Source organism: Vespula pensylvanica, chromosome 2, assembly GCF_014466175.1.
Source record: "Vespula pensylvanica isolate Volc-1 chromosome 2, ASM1446617v1, whole genome shotgun sequence".
Taxonomy (NCBI): domain Eukaryota; kingdom Metazoa; phylum Arthropoda; class Insecta; order Hymenoptera; family Vespidae; genus Vespula; species Vespula pensylvanica.
Window position 1 is genome coordinate 2,693,420 of NC_057686.1, and position 20,800 is coordinate 2,714,219.

Consider the following 20,800-nt stretch of genomic DNA (forward strand, 5'->3'; position numbering starts at 1 on the left):
TCTCTCTCTCTCTCTCTCTCTCTCTCTCTCTCTCTCTCTCTGTCTCTGTCTAACGTGTGTCTCAGAGGCTCAAGCCATTTACGAAGCGGCTGTGGTCCGCCCTCTCTCTTTCTCTTTATCTCCCTCTTTCTCACTCTTCTTGAACAACCCCTTCGAGTCAGCGAAGTCTTCCTCCTTTCGTCCCTTTCCAACTCTCACTCTCCTCTTTACCCTCGTTACTTCCCCATCACCCTTCTTCCCTCTCGACGTCTTTACCCCGGACGAAACGAGCTCGCTAGCCTCGACTAACCGCCGTCTGATTATTGCGGCCACGAGAAGATAAATTCACTTAATTTCGGCAACGGGCGTACTTAGACTGAACAGTATCGCGTCGTTTTCACGAACGTAGCCACCATCAGAACTTGGCTAGACTTCCGGAACCTCGGATAGATCTCAAGCAAGTACTTTTCTACGAATAGATAGACGACGTCGAAAGAATCTTATTACGTTCGAATAATTAATAATCGAATTAAATCGATCGAATCGAGTTGAGAAAGAAAGAGAAGAAAGAAATAAACAACGAAAGCTTATCGAATCGTTTGGTTAAATGTACTTTTCTAATTTATGTTATTTTTCTATTAATTATGGTTAAATGTACTTTTCTAAATTTATTTTCTTAATTATATTTTATATGTACTTTTCTATTTAGTAAATATTTCACGCGATTTCGTAGATTAGAGACGAAATAATATAAAGCGAAGTAAAAATGATGTTATTATTTTGGAATTAGTTTGAAATCGAAAGTTCAATCTTTTCATATAAAGTCTTTCGTATAATCGTTAATTTGTAGATACGAATAATCTATTATCACATAGGTATACACACACACACACACACACACACACACACTTCTCCAATACATTTTAAAAGGTTGGAACAATTCGATAAACTTCGATCTAGTAAAGAAACAGTAGCTACGGCTTTGAATTATTTACCAAGCATACATCGATAAATTCCGAGTTCCGAACGAATTACAAGTGGAAAAAAATATTATTACGAAGGATCGAGTGTCTATTGTTTCTTCTACTTATCCCTCCTCCTCCTCCTCCTCCTCCTTCTCCTCCTCCTCCACCTCCTCCTCATTCAACAACTAGCTTATTCTTTAATACCTACAAACGGAACGCTTCTCGAACTCGATAATAGCGAAATTGGCAATTGCAATACAAAGAAGAAGAAGTGTGGCCATGAGAGAGAAATAAAATTCTCGACTGCTTCTGTCGTCATCGTCGTCGTCGTCGTCTTCATCTTCGTCGTCGTCTTCGTCTTCGGAGAATCGATTTTCTTTCAAAGCATATTAAAGCAAGTCGAATATACTTTCCACACCGATGAGTAGCCGAGGTGATGGGCCGTTGAAAGCTGTTCTCGGTCAAGTGTGTGGTGGTGGTTGTGAAGTGTCGTTCCACCCGTTCCTTCACCATTACCTTTCTCTCTCGCTCATGGCCGATCGATGAAAACGATGCCGTACGAACGTTTAATGAACGTTACGAAGCACACATCTCTCTTAAACTCGAGAAAATTCTAACATATGTATCTGAGAACATAAAACGGCATCGTAAATATGGAATGCCGATTTTTCCCCCTTAAGTTTTGAAAAAAAGAGCAAAGAAATATATCCCATATGCATAATTATTCAAAACGACGCACGATAACTCGCGGCCTCTGTAAATATCACGCAAAGCGACCAGCAACAGGAAACGTCCCTGCGTTTCTACGGAAACCATGCTTCTTTCGTTCGGTGCCGGTATACGCTGGAAGCGTAGAAAAAAGGAAAGAGAAAAAGAAAAAAAAAAGAGAGAAAGAAGAGAGAAGAGAGAAAAGAGATTAAAAAAAAAAAAGAAAAAAGATCGAAAAAAGGAGAAGAAAAAGAGGAGGAAAGGTGCAGAGAGGGCCGACATAAAGAAAGTAAAAGAGGGGAGAATTACGATGGTAAATATTCCACGAGCCGCTTTCTAATTAACGTCCCCCTCGTGTTCTTGGCCTCGCTGATCGTTGATAGAACCTTCGGATAAATATCGACGACATTTTAAATAATGTCGCTTATTAATTCACTCGACACGATGGTGTATATAACTCACGCGATCGAAATTTATTTTAAAAATGGCGCATAGTATTATTTACTTCTCTCTCTTTCTGTCTGTCTGTCTGTCTCTCTCTCTCTCTCTCTCTCTCTCTCTCTCTCTCTCTCTTCTCGTTTTCTTTACGTAATTACGAAACTTCATTATTCGAAAATTTCCGATAAATGAATCACGAAAGACCTTGATAAAAAATTTTGTCGTCTTATTTCGGAATACGAAGGAAATAGAGAGAGAGAGAAAGAGAGAGAGAGAGAGAGAGAGAGAGAGAGAGAAGGAGAAAGAAAGAAAAAAGAAAAAGCGTAACTAACGCGTTGGAAACGTCCGTTTCTACCATTATCGCGTTATCTACTAGCGAACGAACGTTATTGGTCTCGGAAACGATGAGAGTCGTAAATTGAAAAATAATTCCTCAGTCATTTCATGGTAACAATTCGCAGTCAGCTCGATTGGAATTGTGTTACGCGCTGGTGTTGGTTAAGAACGGTGTGCTACAAGTAGAGATAGAAAACAGAAATATATATATACATACATACACACACACACACACACACATAAAGAGAGAGAAAAAGAAAGCGAGAAGAAAAAGAAAAGAAACCATAATCAATCGATCGAATTCGAAAGTAGCAAAGCTAGACGATAAAGTCGGCACCAGGTGATTCGCCCAAGCTCGCTCGTAAGCACGCTCGGTGTCGATAGGTTGAGAGCTTTTCATTTCCGTTTGTCGATGGCCAAAGAAGAGTCCAACTTTGTACGTGCTTCAACCCTTTCTTCTTCTATCTCTCTTTCTCTCTCTTTGCATCTACAGTTGTTTCTGTCTGTCTCTCTCTCTCTCTCTCTCTCTCTCTCTCTCTTTGCATCTCGGGTTGTTCTGTCTCTCTCTCTCTCTCTCTCTCTCTCTCTCTCTCTCTTTCTCTCTCTCTCTTTCTCTCTCTCTCTTTCTCTGTAACTGGTGAGATATTCTCGTCTAGAGGAGCAGACGGTTCAAGTTCGTAATGAAATCTCGTGTACGAGCTAATTCTCAACGCGGTTCCATTGTCCTCGAGCTTTCTAGAACCGAGGACACGAAGGACGCTTTGGACTTTCGAGAGCAGAGCATTGGTTCGTGAGAAGGCTGCTTTTCGAACGTCTCTATCTATTTCTCTCTCTCTCTCTCTCTCTCTCTCTCTCTCTCTCTCTCTCTCTCTCCCTTTCTCTCTCTCTATGCGGAACATTCATTGCGTTCAAAAGCGTTAAAATTGAAATTCCTTCGAGCCTATGAGTTTTCTTTGACTCCAAAAGCATGAAAGAAAAACTATCGTAACATCGACGTTGCTAAAATACCCACTCTTTTTTTCTTCTCTTAGTAAAGCTACAATAACGGCATAAAGGTTGCTTTAAAAAGCATAAACGTTCCACGTTAAAATGTAAATGTTATCGGAATTTTATTATTGGATATTTGCGCGTTACTAGCAAGCGACCGTGTAACGTGTCATCCATGGATCATTTTCTCTTATTTTATTATGTTCCTAAAACGCACTAGATTGAAATTTTCTTGCGAGGAATAGAAGAAAAGAAAGAAAAAGAAAACAAGAGAAGAAAGAAGAAGAAAAGAAGAAGAAGAAGAAAACAAAAATCAATAAACGCGAAATCGAAATCGAATAAGTAAGGTACGAGTTGAAAATCTTCGATCTTCGCATTGAAACGACTCTTAAACGAATTTAAACTGCTTCGTCCTTTTTTTTTTCTTTTCTTTTCTTTTTACGATTATAGCCTCTATCGTCTAATCATTCTCGAATGAAAGGGAAAACTTACACGTCCTAAGTTAACATCAACGAATCGAACGCAATCTGCATACCTTATCACCGCAACGAATTTCCTTGGCGACAGTCGACTCTCCAGATTCAAAGCATGTTTCTCGACAGCTGTTTCGCAAAGTTCGAGCTTCAACGTGCGTTCTTAGAATTCAGTACGTTTTCTCTCTCTCTCTCTCTCTCTCTCTCTCTCTCTCTCTCTCTCTCTCTGTCTGTCTGCCTGTCTCTTTGTCACGTCTTCGAAAGTCAGAGAATATAGGTACATTGGCTACGCATTCATAGACTTTATCGATCCACCTCCTTTGGTCTTTCCCTTTGGAAAGAAAAAAGGGAACACTCAGAGCGATTTATTTTTTTTTTTCATGTCTAACAATAAAAATAGAAAGAAAGGAAATAAAAAAGAATTGAAAAGAAGATCCAACTGGTTGTTGACGGAAATCCAGTACTTCAAACTTTTTACCTCTCCTTCGTCTATCCTTCGATACGAGTTCTTTCCTACTTGGAAAGGAAGATCGTTTCGATGAAAGTGCAAAGAAAAGTGTGACGTAGTACCTACGTATTTCGTTACATGCACACCTCTATGTGCAAACGTATATGTGTGTGTGTGTGTGTGTGTGTGTGTGCAAGTATAAATATATAGATGCATGTGTCTTTTCTACGAATGATAAAAGTTCGAGTTACAAGTTCTGCCACGTCCCCTTCGTTTCTCCTTTCTTTATCATCCCGTTAAGAGAAAAAGAAAGGAGATCTCGAATATAGCTTTATCGAGTTCGACCCAACGAGAATTCAAAGAAAGAAGGAAAGAAAGAAATAGGAAAACGGGAATGTAAAATGCAACGTTCGATGTGCATAACGACGAAATTGAGTATCGACTTTCTATCGTATTACGATTACGTCGTTGAGAATGTGACGTTCATCGAAATGATATTTCGATTTCGGATAATTTGTCTTTTTGTTTTTTCTTTTTTCAATTTCTTCTCTTTCCTTTTTAATTTTTCTATATTTTTTTCTTTCCATTCTTTTTTGTTTTTTTTTTCTTTTTTATACGAACGAGCATCGATACTAATTCATATAACAAATTAATCATCGACAGTCCGCACCGTATGTTGTTCTAACGCATCGTTTTAATTTCATCCTTTATAGTAGAAGCTCACGCAACCAGGTCGATTATAAAAGATTTGAAAGCGGACAAACGTTTCGAATTTCGTAATTCTCGAAAGAGGGACGTTTTAATTGTTAGATATAAACTTCGAATGATAATTGAAGGTAATTTATTACATTCATATATACATATACATATATATATATATATATATAGAAAATTTAATATACGATTGTGTTTCTCTTCTTGATACTCTATTATGTAATAAAAAATAAATAAATTTTATATTCACGTAGATATTGAGATGCTTGAACGAACGATAACAAATTATATTAATATATTACATTATATTTTATATTATATTTTATATTACGTTATAATGTTTTATATATATATATGTAGATACATACATTCATACATATAGAACGTTCCTAAAAAAAGAAAAAAGAAAAAAAATGCAATTTTAATTAATTCCATAATTTCACGTTTATGTATAAAAAAAAAAAAAAAAAAAAAAAAAAAAACGAATTGAACAATATGGAATTATTTTCGGAGAAAGATAAAAACTTTGGCTAGTTCAATGGCAATACATTTTTCATTTAATTTACGAAATGCAGACAAAGTTTTTTCATCGTTGATGAAATACCAACCATTTCTGGACTGCAATTCATAAAGATTCTATAACTTTTCACGTAAAAGCCGAACAATAAGCCGAGTTTAAACGGCGTGATGGTAACAGCAGAGGAACACTGTCTCCAATAAGATGAATTCGAGAGATGACTATCGTTTTAAGTACGCTCGGATTCGTCGTTAAAGTATTACCTTGTGATTTGTTGCTCCCATAGAATCCTTTTCCTTCCCGTTTCTTCGTTCAACTTTACGTTACGATTTCGACTTTCGTCTAAAGCCTTCCTTTCATTCCTTCTATCATTCCTTTTCTTTCCTTTTCCCTCTATCTATCTCTCTCTCTCTCTCTCTCTCTCTCTCTCTCTCTCTCTCTCTCTCTCTCTCTCTCTCTCTCTCTCTCTCTGCATCTTATTCAACAAAGGACTGTCCAATCTTTTACAAGTAATTGATTGCTTTTAAAACGCGAGAGAAATGTGCGAATTACGGTATATTTAGATTTAACGATTAAAAGATTGCTAAAGTAAAATTAATCAAAAATAATATAGAATAATTTCGAAGAATTATACGAAATTCAATGGAAAAATATTAGTAATAAATAGAATAAAAGATAATGTGTATATATATATATATATGTATGTATGTATGTATGTATGTATATATATATATGTATATATATATAGGAGATAGGATTACACGCCTGAGCAATATACAAATACAAATGTAATATTATGGTAATATAAAGACGAGAAGTCGACACCGTTGAAGTTCCCTCTTGTGAAGTTCGTACTTGGTACTTACACGTGTGCGGACAAAGTTGTGAATAAGATATAAACTAAACTAGACTAGACTAGACTAGACTTGACAAGAGGGACTTTCCACTGGAGGAGATATATATATATATATCCTCATTCGTTATTATTCCATATCTTAAGACGATTACTGGAGTGAAAACACTTCGAATGTCAAATAAAAAAGAAAAACAAAAAAAAGCTTCAAGTAAAAATAAAAAACTAACAAACGCAAAAAAAATAATATCTCCTTTGGCCTTTCACCGTAGACGATGGAAAAAAAGAAAGAAAGAAAAAAGAGAAAAAATTAAAAAAAAACAAAAAAAAATATATAGAAAAAATAAAAAAGAATATAACGAAGTGCGAACAAGCGAGCAACGAGTTCGAACGATTAAAATCGAAAGTTACGCGAAAAACTAATCCGATTTCTCGAACGATCGGTTAGTCGGGGACATTGATACATGCGACGAAAAAAATACGCGCGAAACAATGGACGACTCTAGGTGGATAAGCCGCAAATCATAGTGATCTATGCTTCAAAAAGAGACTGTTCTAGTACTACTACGTGGTGCCGTTATTTGAAACGTATATCAAAAGCTTATATCAGAGTCCTCTTCTCAGTATCTCCTTGTTATTATTATTCGTATAGTCTCGAATCTACGGAGCATTTCTTTCGTTTACGTATTTATGTATCTATCTTATCCATATACATATGTATTTAAGTGAACACATAGATAACTATAAGAGAATAAGATAACGGTGGAACTGTTGAGCTAATTACTTTCTTATCCTTATTAATTATAAATAAGTTTTCGTTATGGTTTTACCTTCAACTATGGAAAGGTAGTACCGCGTTGTTTGGAAAAGATAGTAATTACTCTTCTTGCTACAACATAATAGCATTAACCAACTACGTTATTAAACTTCATTGTATCTCCCTTTTTCTCTTTACCTTTCTCACTTTTTCTTCGATGTACATGCAAGCTGGTTAGTTGTTTCTTCCTTTTTTTCTTTTTTTCTCTTTCTCTCTCTCCCTCTTCCTCTCTCTCTCTCTCTCTCTCTCTCTCTCCTTCTTGTTTCTTTCTTTCATAATAAGCATTTAATTAGATACTTCTGAAAAAAGGAGAAAGAAAGAAAAAAGAAGAGAAAAGAAGAAGACAAGATTCACGATCATCCACGATAATGTTACAAAGATGTTCAGATATTGTAATTAAATTATTTCGTAAATTGTTATTATCTCTAAAAAAAAATGAAGCCTATTTTCGAACACATTTTACATCCCCACCTGTCTCTCCCTCTCTTTTTCTCCATTTTGATTTTAAAGATAAAATCCTCCATAGACAAATAGTCTAACTAATACATAAAGAAAAAAGTATTTAGAAACGTGTATATCACTCTAGTTAGTAATCGATCTCGAGTTTTTATCATCATCCTCAACTTCACCTGTCGGAGTAGACGGAACAAACAAGAAGGAGGATCTCAAAGTTCGGTTCATTATTCTAGTTTTCAAACGCGAACAAAAATCGACGTGGAGCGTCGCAGGAAGGATCTAAGGAACGCCGATAATAAAAAATAAGATGAAAACGGTACGTTTTCAGCACCTTCCGTCCCTGTGCCCGTACCTCTCACGATCTTGTTATAAACTCAGAAAGTTAACAATTAGGGTCGATCCGTTATTGTGCGTTCCGCATCGGTTTCGAAGGCCTTCGGAGCTCTCAAATGGACGACGGTAGTTGCACGAATCAGAGTGGAAGAGGTATCAAGAGAGAGAGAGAGAGAGAGAGAGAGAGAGAGATAGAGGGATAGAGGAGAGAGGGATAGAGAAGAGGGGTAGAAGAGGGGGAGGCTTGATTTTAGCCCTGCAGGGTGTAGCAGGAATCTTTGATAAGGCACGGCTAGCGCAAACGCTGATTGGTCGCCGGAGGCCTCGCGTCACCGTTCAAACAATGCGCTCTGTACTAACAATGCAATCGCGACCGAGATAAAGATATATAGATCCCGACCCACCTTCCTTTATCTCTCTCTCTCTCTCTCTCTCTCTCTCTCTCTCTCTCTCTTTCTCTCTCTCTCTCTCTCTCTCTAACACACACAAACACACATATAACGTATACGTGCATACGTGCACATATATAGTGTACATATATATGCATGTATGCATGTATGCATGCATGCATGTATGTATGTGTGTATATATATATATATATATATATATATAAATGATAGCTGAGGAATATATACACGTATGTAAGTGAATGCGCACGCGCGTCTACGTTTAGCAGGACCAGTTACCTTTCACCAATCTCATCCTCCTATATCCTCCTCCTATACCATCCTCTCCTAACCATGAAGCCAGCAACGCACAACTCAAACCTCAAAGACCAAAATCAAACCAAGATATTAACGATCTCATAGATAAAGTATCATAAGAATCAATGAAATGATACTCTTCGAAAAGCCTTAATTATCTCGATTCTTTTACGAATGGTCTAAACTTCTTCCTTCCTTCTTTCCTTTCTTCCTTTCTTTGCCAATTTTTTTTTCTACGAAATTATTTATCTATTTACGTGTACGTATATTAGCTTATCTTTAATTATCCTTTATTCAGTTTATCCTTTACCTCGAAACTTTCTTTTTTAAATGTATTTTATTATCTATCTAGTTATCTATTATCGAATTCGTTTCATTTTCGATGAAAGTCTTTGCGATATATTTTACGACGATCGAAGAATCTTATTTCTGTCTTTCTCTCTGTCTCTCTCTCTCTCTCTCTCTCTCTCTATCTCTATCTCTTTTATTTCCCTTTTAAATCGTTGAATCCACTTAAAGATTTTCCGTAGTATCGAAATCGTAATTTATGCTGAGAGATCGAGAACGAATGTGAACTGCGCGAGAACGGTGATGCCTGTTCTCTGTCTCGTCCGCGCTATGCTGTCCCAATGGGAAACTAAGCTGTGAAACCTATTACTGTTCTGAACCAACCTTTTCCTATCATCGAGCTACGATTACGTGTGAAAAGAAAAATAAGAAAGAAAAGGAAAGTTTTAAAGGGAAAACACGTGAGAACGATGCTAGCAATTTTCACCCTGCTTTCTTTTCTTTTCTCTTTCTTTTTTTTTTTTAATTTTCGATAAAATCGCAAAAAGAAAAAAAAAAGGCACGATCGAAGAATAGAAAATTTCATCGGACTTTTCCGCTTTACTTTTTCCTTTTCCATTTCATTTCGTTCGATAATATCGAAAAAAAAAAGAAGAAAAAAGAAGAAATAGAAAAGAAATAGAAAAAACTATTAAACAGGTAAGAGATTGGTAAAAAAAAAAGAAAGAAAGAAAGTACGTAAAGAAAGTATTAATTCTTGTTTTCGGATGACAATCGTCATCGTAAGATATGACAAAACAAGAATAACCGATGGGGAACGGACGAGCGAGAGCAACCGTAATTCGCGTATATCCTCCAACCGGGTTTCTTTTTGTCGCTCATTAACGCGCACCGAACAAAGAACATTCCGCTGTTATTCTCGTCGAATAATTTTTCCGGCTGCATCGAGTTTCCTCTCTTTCTCTCTCTTTCTCTTTCTCGCGTTTGTTTCCTGAGAGTTTCTCGTCGATGAGGAAAAAGAGAAACGAGCAGAGAAAAATAGAAGAAAACGAAGAAATAGAAAAGAAGAAAAAGAAATAGATAGAGAGAGAAAGAGAGAGAGAAAGAGAGAAAGAGAGAGAGAGAGAGAGAAATGAACTAGTCATTAACTATGCGTAATGACCTTTCTCATTCGCTTTAACACACGAGTTATGCTCTTCGTCCCTAGGAAATGTCATCTTTAACATCATTTCGAAATATCCATGTAGTTTACGTATATCGGTGCTTCCAGCTGGTTTCCTTCATTTAGCTTACCTGGACCAGAGTTCGGCAAATTGGTGACGTAATTACGGATCGTTACTCGCTCAACGAGCTTACGTTTGATCGAACATATGTATACTGCTTTGACTTCGTTCCATCATCTTCTATCGATAAATAGTATTAGTTTCGATATCTCTCTATCACATTTCTAATAGTTTCACCGAGGTTTTTTCCTTCCCTTTTTTATTTTTCTTTTTTCTTTCGATTCCTGTATTTTCTCTCTCTTCTTTTCTTTTTTTTTTTTTTTTCTATGTATACTCCCTCTTCGTTTCGTCTTTAACGTATTTGTGAACGCGTAGAAACGTTCTATTAGAAAGCAATCTAGTTGTAGGAATTAGGAAGTGATTTTTTGAAAAATCGCTAATACTAACTTTTACGCGTTATTACGCGAACGTTTGAATCCATCTAAAAGATTTTTATAGAGAATTCTCTTTTACGTTGGAAATTCACATTTTTTAAATTTCTCTTTAACTAACGTAAACGTCTAAGGGAGAAGCATAAACGAATTATTACGCAATTTTTTTGTTTCTTGCAAATTGTCACTAAACGTTTATATATGGGCGTATGCGTTTCACTGTGTTTATATCTACAACCTCGACGTTAATTAAAGAAAAGAGAAAGGAAGTTAGAAAAAGAGAAAAAAAGAAAGAGAGAGAAAGAGAGAGGGTAGATTATTTTTTTCTCAAAGCTTAAATTAAAGTAACAATGGATCTTTGCATTAAACCCATTGCCCTTTTTATAAACCAAAAAAAAAGAAGAAAAAAAAAAGAAAAAAAAAGTAAAAGAAAAATAAAAAGACAGAGAAGAAAAGAAAAAACCGAAATGTGTACTTCTCTTTCTCTCTTTTTCTCTCTCTACCTATCTACCTATCTATCTATCTATCTATCTATCTATCTATCTATCTATCTATCTATCTATCTATCTATTTATCTATCTATCTATCTATCTATCTATCTATCTATCTATCTATCTATCTATCTATTGAAGAGATCCTTACAACCCTCGAGAGTGAAAGAACGATAACGAAGTGCTAGAAAAAAATCTTAGTTATCAAGAGGCGGATGAGATATCGATGAAGGATTTCGCGAGCGACTAGTTCACCCTTGGTTTTACGCTTCCACGAATTCGAAAGGGGGAAAGAAGGTAAAAACGTGGGAGAGTTCGTTGAGAGGAGAGAGATTTCAGAATGAAGAGGAACGAAATACAGTGTGCACGAGAGAGAGAGAGAGAGAGAGAGAGAGGGAAAGAGGGAGAGGAGAACTCAGTTTGAATTTGGCCCGCGCCTCGTTAATTTTTCGCCTCGTGTCACTGCATTGTTTGCTCGCGAAAAAGTGAGTGTTTATTGCCCGCAGCTCGAGACGAGAGAACCAACGAGTTGTATAAGCGTGTGTTACACATACATACGTACATAGGTATGTGTATATATATATATATATATATATATATATATATATATATATACATATGCGAACATATACCTATTGGTACGTAGTGCTCAAGAACACACACATATAAAGAGGACAAAAAGTACGTAGGTAAATACGTAGGCGTATAAGAACGTTTGCAAGGCAAGAAGCATTATTCCGTTTTAATGATTCCAATCTAACGAGAAAACGAATTTTCGAAGGAAGACTATCGAAAAAGGGTTGAACTTGCTCCTTCTTTGTTAAACGCAAAAACATCTACATCTACACCTATATATATATATACGTATATGTACCCATACAACGAATCGCTCTGACAAAGTTGAAAATGGTAGGGATATACGTCTCCTCTCCTCTCTCTCTCTCTCTCTCTCTCTCTCTCTCTCTCTCTTCCCTCTCTTTGGTTATGTATGTATGTATGTGTGTGTATGTATAGGTGTATGTAATAATCGACGATCCTCTCTCGTATAATAGCAACGTCAATAACAACATCAAAGGCGGCAAGCTTTGCACACGCTCGGGGATTATTATTTCCTTCCTCGGAATTTTACTCTCTCACTCGCTACTGGATGACACTGCCCGTCGAGCGAATGCACAATGGCCTTTGTCATGGATCCTTTTATTCCTCTTTCTTTCTAAGAGCATACTCGTACTTGGTTGCACGGGATACACTAAGAATTTCTATTTATTTCGGACTACCAACCCCTTATATCTCTTACCGTGCATGTCGTTTTAACTCCAATTTTTTCTTTTTCCTTTTGTTTTCTCCCTTTCTTGTTTTTCTTTTCCTTTTTCTTTTCTTTTCGTCACCATCGAATTATTTATCCTACTAATTTGTACTGTCCGTTTTCTTTTTTCTTTTTTTTTTTTTTTTTCATCGAAAAATTATATTTATGTCTCGGATTAGTCGATTAAAAATATTATTAAAAATATTTTTGAAAGATAATCAGTAAATCGTCGTTTTTTATTAATAATTCATCTTATATATATATATATATATATATGAAGTTTCAATATGATGTAAAAAAGTATATATATAACTTTGTTCGAAGAGAAAATTCGAAGCTTTTGTAACATCATTGGAGAATCTATCAATATTAGATCTGACAAGATGTACATAGCTTGTCAAAAAAAATATTGACTAATAAAATTTTGCAAATAATTTTGCAAATAAATTTTTTTTTTTTCGTTCGAAGTAAAAATATAAATAGATATCTCGATTTATATTCTTTGCGATGGATTAATTAACACTTTTGGGACGATCCATTTGTTAAAATAATATCAATCGAAAATAGGAACATTTTTAATACCAAATCATGGATCAGGTCATTTCTATTTTTGAACTAATAAAAGAGAAATTTTATATCGTAAAGAAGCTTCATTACGAAGATCATTATTATATTGTTTCCTCTTAATCGAACGAAGATGTCTGTCTTTTTTCTCGAATTAAAAACATTACACTTTCATTACAGTTAAACACAGAAAAGTACCTTACAATCCGAAATAATTTTATCGTTTCCATATGGCCCCAACATTCCTTACAATCTAAACATCCTCCTTTTTTTTCGTCAATAAAATCTCAATAAACGTTTCGATTTTATGTACGCACTCGTACGAAATCTTCGATCTGAATCTTACACTGATTCGAGAGAGAGAGAGAGAGAGAGAGAGAGAAAACGAGATTTCCCATACGAGAAAATTTTTTTCTATTCTATTGGAGGAGTCGAAAAAAAAAGAGAGTAAAAAGAAAAAAGAAGAAAAAAAAATAGGAAAGTCGAGCGAAAGGTAGTCGAGCTCGACAAAATGAACATTAAATAAAATTTCGTGAATAACCGATAATGTGGGGGGCCTTGAATTTTAAATTCGAGTTATATAAAAAAAAAAAAAAAAAAAAAAGAAAAAGGAAAAGAAACTGTTTTTCCACGCTGTTATTTTATTTCCCTCCTTTTTTTTTTTGATTCTTTACTCTCAACACGTTGAATAACCCACGCTCGAAAATAATAATATTTCTAAGAGCAGGACATAATCGATACGATAACGATCGATCGATAATGACTATTATAGAAAAAGGAAAGACGTTCTCGTTCTTTTTCCATTGTACACATACGATGACAGACAAGAAAAGAAAAGAAAAGACAAACAGATGGGAAAGGTTGGTCAAATCTAACGATCGGTATAAACGTGGTTACGATAAATGGGGAAGATTAAAAAATCGTTTTATTTTTCACTATCGGAGACGGCAGTTAAATCCTCTCGCTTGGTACTTCGCTAATGGTCGTCGTAAATAGTTGTCCGTATATCGCGTCGTTAGACTCCACCTTCCATAGAAAATACTAGGGGCCGTGTGGGAGCTCAGGCGATAAATCAAGTCGCGTAGGACGTTTCGAAGTTTCAAACGTTTTGCCACCACCACCACCACCACCACCACCACCACCACCAACACCACCTCCACCACCTCCACCTTTACCTCTACCTCCATCGCAACAACTACTGCCACCTTCAACTTCCACTTCTATAACGTCGATATAAACTCTGACATTTTTCTAAAAGATACTTATGGCGTATCGTTTTCGTTAATGATTATTTTCTTGCATGGATTTCGTCTGTAAATTGCGTTAAAATTGATTGAAATATTCTTGTTATCGTCTGAGAGTTCTTTTTATATACATGTATACATATATATATATATATATATATATATATATATATATATAAAATCGATGGAATGTCATCTGTTAATATGTCATTATTCTTTTTCTCCCATCTCGATTTATATCTCGTTAAATCGATCTATTAAATGTATAGCGTTTAGGATTACGTTAAGCAAAATATTATAGTATTACGAATATATTCGTAAAATTTAAAATATATGAATTAGTTATGAGATTTGTTAAAAAATTTGTCAAAAAAAAAAAAACAAAAAAAAAAAGAAAAGAAAAAGAAAGAAAGGGAGAAAAATTTTCTAATGGGTCCTTAAATTTATGAATATTTTTATGTCCTTAGAAAAAATTTTCGACTTCAATAACAAAAAATAATTACTTTTATCTTATGACGAGTAAGTATATTCCGACGTAATAGAAACTATTGTTATCACTTAGTGAAGAATATACTGATCAATACACGAATTGAATCTAAATATGCACATATATATATATATATATATATATATATATATATAAAATAAAAATCGATACTTATCGTTATCGATCGTAAGAAAAATAATTAATGTAATGTAGATGTAAAGAACGACGTATATCTATTTTTACTTCTTCTTCTACTTCTTTTACGAATCTGAATGACAAATGCAATAATAAAATCATAACGTGCGAAAAGTGTAAGGTAAGGTGTAAGCACGGATTCGCGCTTTTCCAAGCGTCGCGCCATTGTTTCTCAAACAATCCGCAGCCTCGTGAACAATAATGAAGGACTCCAATTGTACGTTTAAATGCCGCTGCTATGTCTCGCCGTAAGATATAAAAAAAAAAACAGAGAGAGAGAGAGAGAGAGAGAGAGAGAAAATGAGAAAGAAAGTAAATGCACTGATGACAAGAAATGAAGAAGAGAGAGGAAAAAGAGAGTGGGAGAGAGATAGAGAAAGAAAAAGCAAAAAAAGGGAGGAAAATAACGAGCATCATTCAAACGAGTAACTTCGATCGTTCCATGTGAAATTAACGAGCGAAACGCTTTTGAAAACGTTACAACGTGGTTGAATGCTGCTTCGATACAGTTTACGAACTTAACAGTCTATCGGTAGGATCTACGAAACGCGAACGCAAGCTAGAAAAACACACATATTTTTTGCCGTTGTTGTTCCTTTCTTCCTGTTTTTTCTTTCTCTTTTCTCTCTCTCTCTCTCTCTCTCTCTCTCTCTCTCTCTCTTCTTTTTTTTCTTCACGTTACTAATGAAACAAAGAAGAATAAGAATATGAAGAGAAGGTGAAGGAAGAAGAAGATGAAGAAGAAGAAAAAAAATTGCAATGTAAAACGTGCAGTTTCTTTCTTATTTAACCGTAAAACGTTCTCGAGGCGATAAAGGTATAAAACCATTTCGCATAAATCAGAGGGGCTACTCTCGGTAAAGTTAGATTATTTACAGATGTATCCGTTATACATACATATTAATGAACGGGGCAGCTTTTCCAGCTCGGAATCACGAATTACTGTTTCGTGTCGGATAACTTCTTTTTCAGCACAATTTTTATATAATGTTCTATCGGGGAAAAGGAAAAATAAAAAAGAAAAATAAAAAAGAAAAGAAAAGGAAGCAGTTTAAAATGTATACAATATTTTTCCTCTTTGTTATCAGAAATTTCAATTAGATCCCTTATAGTTGTCATTACGATTGTCATATATAATTAATTAATTAATTAATTAATTAATTATTTCATTGAGATAGTAATAGAGTTAAATCGTATCAACGTTCTTCAACCTATGATTATAGTTCGTCGTGTAACGCGTATCGTCTCGTTATTTAATTAAATCGCAAATAACGAATGAGTCGGAAAGGTCGTTCTTGATATCGAGGATTAAGTTAAGAATAATCGAGCGTGATCGATAAATCGTATTATTACATTACGTTACATTATACTCACCGTTATTAATCGTCGTCAGAGCGACGACTCCGAGTAACCATGTTGCGACGCTGATCGTGGACATCTTCGTTTCCCTCGTCGCAAGTTTCACCTCACATAATACGTTTCCCTCATACGTTGAAGTGTAACTGTAAACAAGAAGAGACTATATTATACACCGAACACGTATGCTCTCGTTGGTACTAACTCTTCATGGTCTTAACCCTTTGTGCAATAAGTTTTCGGTTAACGGCTAAACTAACTCTCAAAATGTCACAGAACTGAGAACGATACTTCCTATATTCAACGAACAAATGGCTACCTAATAATGATACGTTAAAATACGTAAGATTAAACGTAAATTAACGACAGTATTAATTCGATGTAAGTCAACAATTGTAAACGAGAAGTGTATGTAACGTGACTAATGTTCATAATATTCGTTACCATTCATCCATTCCCCCAATAAAATATTGTCAGTTTCGTTATCCCGATAGGATCAAGACGTAACGACGAACGATTAAGATAACTATTATCTCGCTGAACATTAAGCAACTCGCATCGAACAAAAAACTCGACACATCTAGAAAAATATAATAATTCCTACTTGTATATTTTCTATAAAAGTAATTCTCACCATTCTGACATATTCCATATCCTTATTCATAGGATAGTATCTCGTAAAATCTATAAGAAACACGTACTTACTTACTTACTTACTCTCTTGCTTGTTTGTTTGTGCTTGCTTACTTGTTTACTTTCTTACTTTCCTTATTAGTTCAAATTTTTAAGAATCTTAGATAGCGGATAAATTTTCAATTACACTTTCAGTTCGTCGGGTTTTGTAGTCGTGTTTGTAATGTAATGTGGGATAGAGATAGAAACAAAAACAACGGAACAGAGAGAGAGAGAGAGAGGGAGAGGGAGAGAGAGAGAAAATACACATAAAAACGAATATAACCTTCTGTACTTTCATATCGAAACTCGACAAAGCGGGCTCGAGTGTACGCGCAAAAAATAGACCCATATTATCCGTAGAATCCGACATAATAAAAGAGCCAAGTTGGGCGAGTTACACACAATACCTAGATAATCCTCTTACATTTCCAACGTAACGCGTTATATCAGAAAGACAGAGATAGAGATAAAGACAGAGACAGAGAGAGACAGTAAGAAAAAGAGAGAGAGAGAGAGAAAGAAAGAGAGAGAGAGAGAGAGAGGGTGAAGAGTGAATTTCGTTTGCCAGTAAGGTCCAAAAGATGAGCCTTATCGAGAGAGAGAAAGAGAGAGAGAGAGAGAGAGAAAGAAAGAGAAAGAGAGAAAAATAAGAAGGGTAGTAGGAGAAAGAGAAAGAGAGAAAGGGAAAAACATATAGCTTTGCTTCGCTTTTGGCCATGGCACGCTTTTCTCTTCGTGCAAAGTGGCCCACGAGAGAAAAGGCCAATCTCGAGTTTAAGGAAAATACGAATTCCAAGGGAGAATCGCGCGAATCTCGTGCTTGATTTTCTCCGCACCCTCTTTCCCTCTGTTTCTCTTTCTTTCACGTTTCTAGGAAATAAAAAGAGAGAAAGAGAGAGTGTGTGTGTATGCGAAAGAAACAGAAAGAGGGAGAGAGAGGGATAGAGATAGAGACGATTTCGGGAAACTGCTCATTCGTCACGTCGAGATAGCTCATTCTCTTTCTCTCTCTCTCTTTCTCTCTGTCTTTCTCTCCTTTTCTCCTCGAATAGATCCGTAGAAGGCGTGATGTTCTGTCCCGTTTCTTATAGCAAGAAGGACCGTAAGCGAAATGGCTCGCTGTGGACCGGCTGCTGCCATAGTATTTCCCATACGTCCTCCAGTAAACGTGACGCGGTTCATTTATTCAAATCACAAGCGATGTTCACTGTCAAAACGTTTTCTCCTCTTCTTTTTCTTTCTCTCTTTATATATATGTATATGTATATATATATATTTATTTCCTTCTTTTTCTCTTTCTGTATCGCTTCATCTCCTTCTCTTCATTTCACGTTTATTTTTCCTTTCCGTATTTCCCAACTCCATCGAGAGAAACGAAGAGTAAAATAGAATAGGAAAAGAGATAGAGACTAAAGCATTCTCCTCATTCTCTCGTGAACACGTAAAACGAACCAAACGAGCCCTTCGAGAGAGAGAGAGAGAGAGAGAGAGAAAGACAGAGAGTGTGTGTGAAACAGATACAGAAACAGAGAAACAGAGAGAGAGAGAGAGAGAGAGAGAGAGAGAAAGGCCTGTAGTATTACATAGGGTACGTTCATCGTGTCTCTTTTCATCCAATACGTCTCTTACTCGATCCAGCAACGACGTGCGCATTGGACTTTGTGTGTCGACGCGAGCGGCATCCACTACAGAAGCCTACGTTTTCATCGCTTTGTCCTCTGTTTCGGTGTTTCTACGGTGTTTCCCTCTTGAGAGGGAAGACTTTACCCCTTTCTCCCTTTTACGAAAATATTCTACGATACCTACCCCATTATACTCACCATTGTTTCATCGACTTGGAATATCTTCAAGAACGTTCTTTCGTTTGTTGATAATAACGCGTTAAATGTATGTATTATGTATAAATGTTTCATTCGAATATTTACGTAAGCTTCACAATCTGCTTTTATCGTTAAATACATACGTAGATACGTGTATGGAGGTAAAGAAAAATTCGACTTTTTTTTTTGTTGTATGTATATCTTTGATAAGTCCGATGGAATTATTTAATATATATATATATATATATATATATATATATATATATATATATTTCACTCGACGATTCATTCGGAATCAATGATCATAAAAAATGAAAAGAAAAGCGAGAAAGTAGTCGAAGCGAATTCGATTGAACATTACGTACGAGGTACAAAGAAATTTTATATGTACGTATAGGTATTATGTACGTATGTACCTACGTATTACCTTCGTGCGAAAATAATACATGTAAACAAATATAATTGTAAATAAATTTGTTAATTTATAAATCATATATGTTATTGTTTCTCCCGTTTCGTTCAGTTTCTTTAATCTTACATATTTATATGCGCCCTTTACCACTTTCCAATTTCCGTTGATTGGTTTTCCTTCGTTCGAAGATATTTAAATACTTGCGAGGAATAAATTATTACAGGGGGGAAACAATAAAGAAGAAATATCATTCGTTAAGATACGCTTGACGACGTGACGAGTACGAGGTAGTAGTAATCTTCGTAATAAGTAAGTTACTGTCGATGAATATCGACGATAAAAAGTTCCGTTTCGCTTTTATATTGACTTTATGATTCGATAGCAACAGAAGAGGAAAATAAGACGGAGCAGGAAAGATAATCGAGTACGCGCGTTGGGACGGAAATTAACATTTAAAGAAAAAAAATAAAAACAAAAACTTTTTCTGTGCTTGTCCTCTCTCTCTCTCTCTCTCTCTCTCTCTCTCTCTCTCTCTCTCTCTCTCTCTTTCTCTCACACAGACACAGACACACACACATATACACATTTGCTTCTTTTCTCTTCTTCTTGAAGCAAACGACGAACGAAAGTCAAACGACTTTTCAGTTTCATAACAAATCGAAGAACTTCCATCGAAGCGTTCAGTTTTAAACATAACCCAAATCCAGGCACTGGAGAAACTTGATCGCCGTATTATCGAGAAGTTCTCTTGGTAAGAGAAAAGCGAACGTTGGTTTTAAACCATAGTCCACTTCCTTCTTCAACCCCTCGCCTATAGCTCCATCCCCATCCTCGCACTTTATTTTTACGAATTTGAATCTCCACCATTTGAAACCGTAATGGAAAATCTTTTTACGATGTATACGCGAATATATCGGATCATACTCCTTATAACTCTGCCCAAGTTCGATTTAACTGCAATCGGGGTTGTGGGAGTGTCGGTGAACGACGCGCGAAATTCGAAAAGAATCAAATATGCTTAACGATTCGTACGAAGTATCGAAATTTATAGTAGTAAGGAGGATGAGGAGGATGAGGAGAAGGAGGAGAAGAATCGAGGGCATAAGCGACGCGAGTTCGATAAATCTGATTTCTGACGTAAGTAAGCAGATGCCATGAATCGACGAGAAAAGCAGAGAGGGAGGGAGAAAAAATGAAAGTAAATTTCGATCGGGAGATAGGTAATGCGTCGTGGTGTGTAGAAACGAAATTTCAAATAGACTCGAAAGTTACGATCACGTAGACGTGGCCGGAATCGAAATGTACAACTTTTATTTTGACGTAGAAAATGCATGAGATAGAGAAACAGAGGAAAATGAGCGAGAAAAATGAGAGACAGAGAAAAAGAGAGAAAGAGAGTGAGAGAGAGAGAGAGAGACGGAAGAATAGTATAGTATGCATTCGTGAAACAGGAAATTCCATTCAACGTATCTTCCGAGATAAAACGCTGAAACGCAGTTGCGTGCACCTGTGAATTAGCAGATAGCACTCCGGAAACGTTTGAAGTTTTGCTTGAACCATCCGCACGAAAATATGTATTT

The 20,800-nt window shown here is 35.8% G+C and overlaps 1 protein-coding gene across 2 annotated transcripts in view; it reads right to left on the bottom strand.

Annotated features, from left to right (window-relative positions):
* Nucleotides 1-20,800, bottom strand: part of LOC122627246 (zwei Ig domain protein zig-8-like) — a 304,977-nt gene that overhangs the window by 281,237 nt on the left and 2,940 nt on the right. For both annotated transcript variants that reach the window (XM_043808251.1, XM_043808250.1), the window contains exon 2: nt 16,332-16,459. In XM_043808251.1, the coding sequence (XP_043664186.1) occupies nt 16,332-16,395 (64 nt within the window). In that variant the 5' untranslated portion in view covers nt 16,396-16,459. The remainder of the gene's footprint in view (nt 1-16,331; nt 16,460-20,800) is intronic.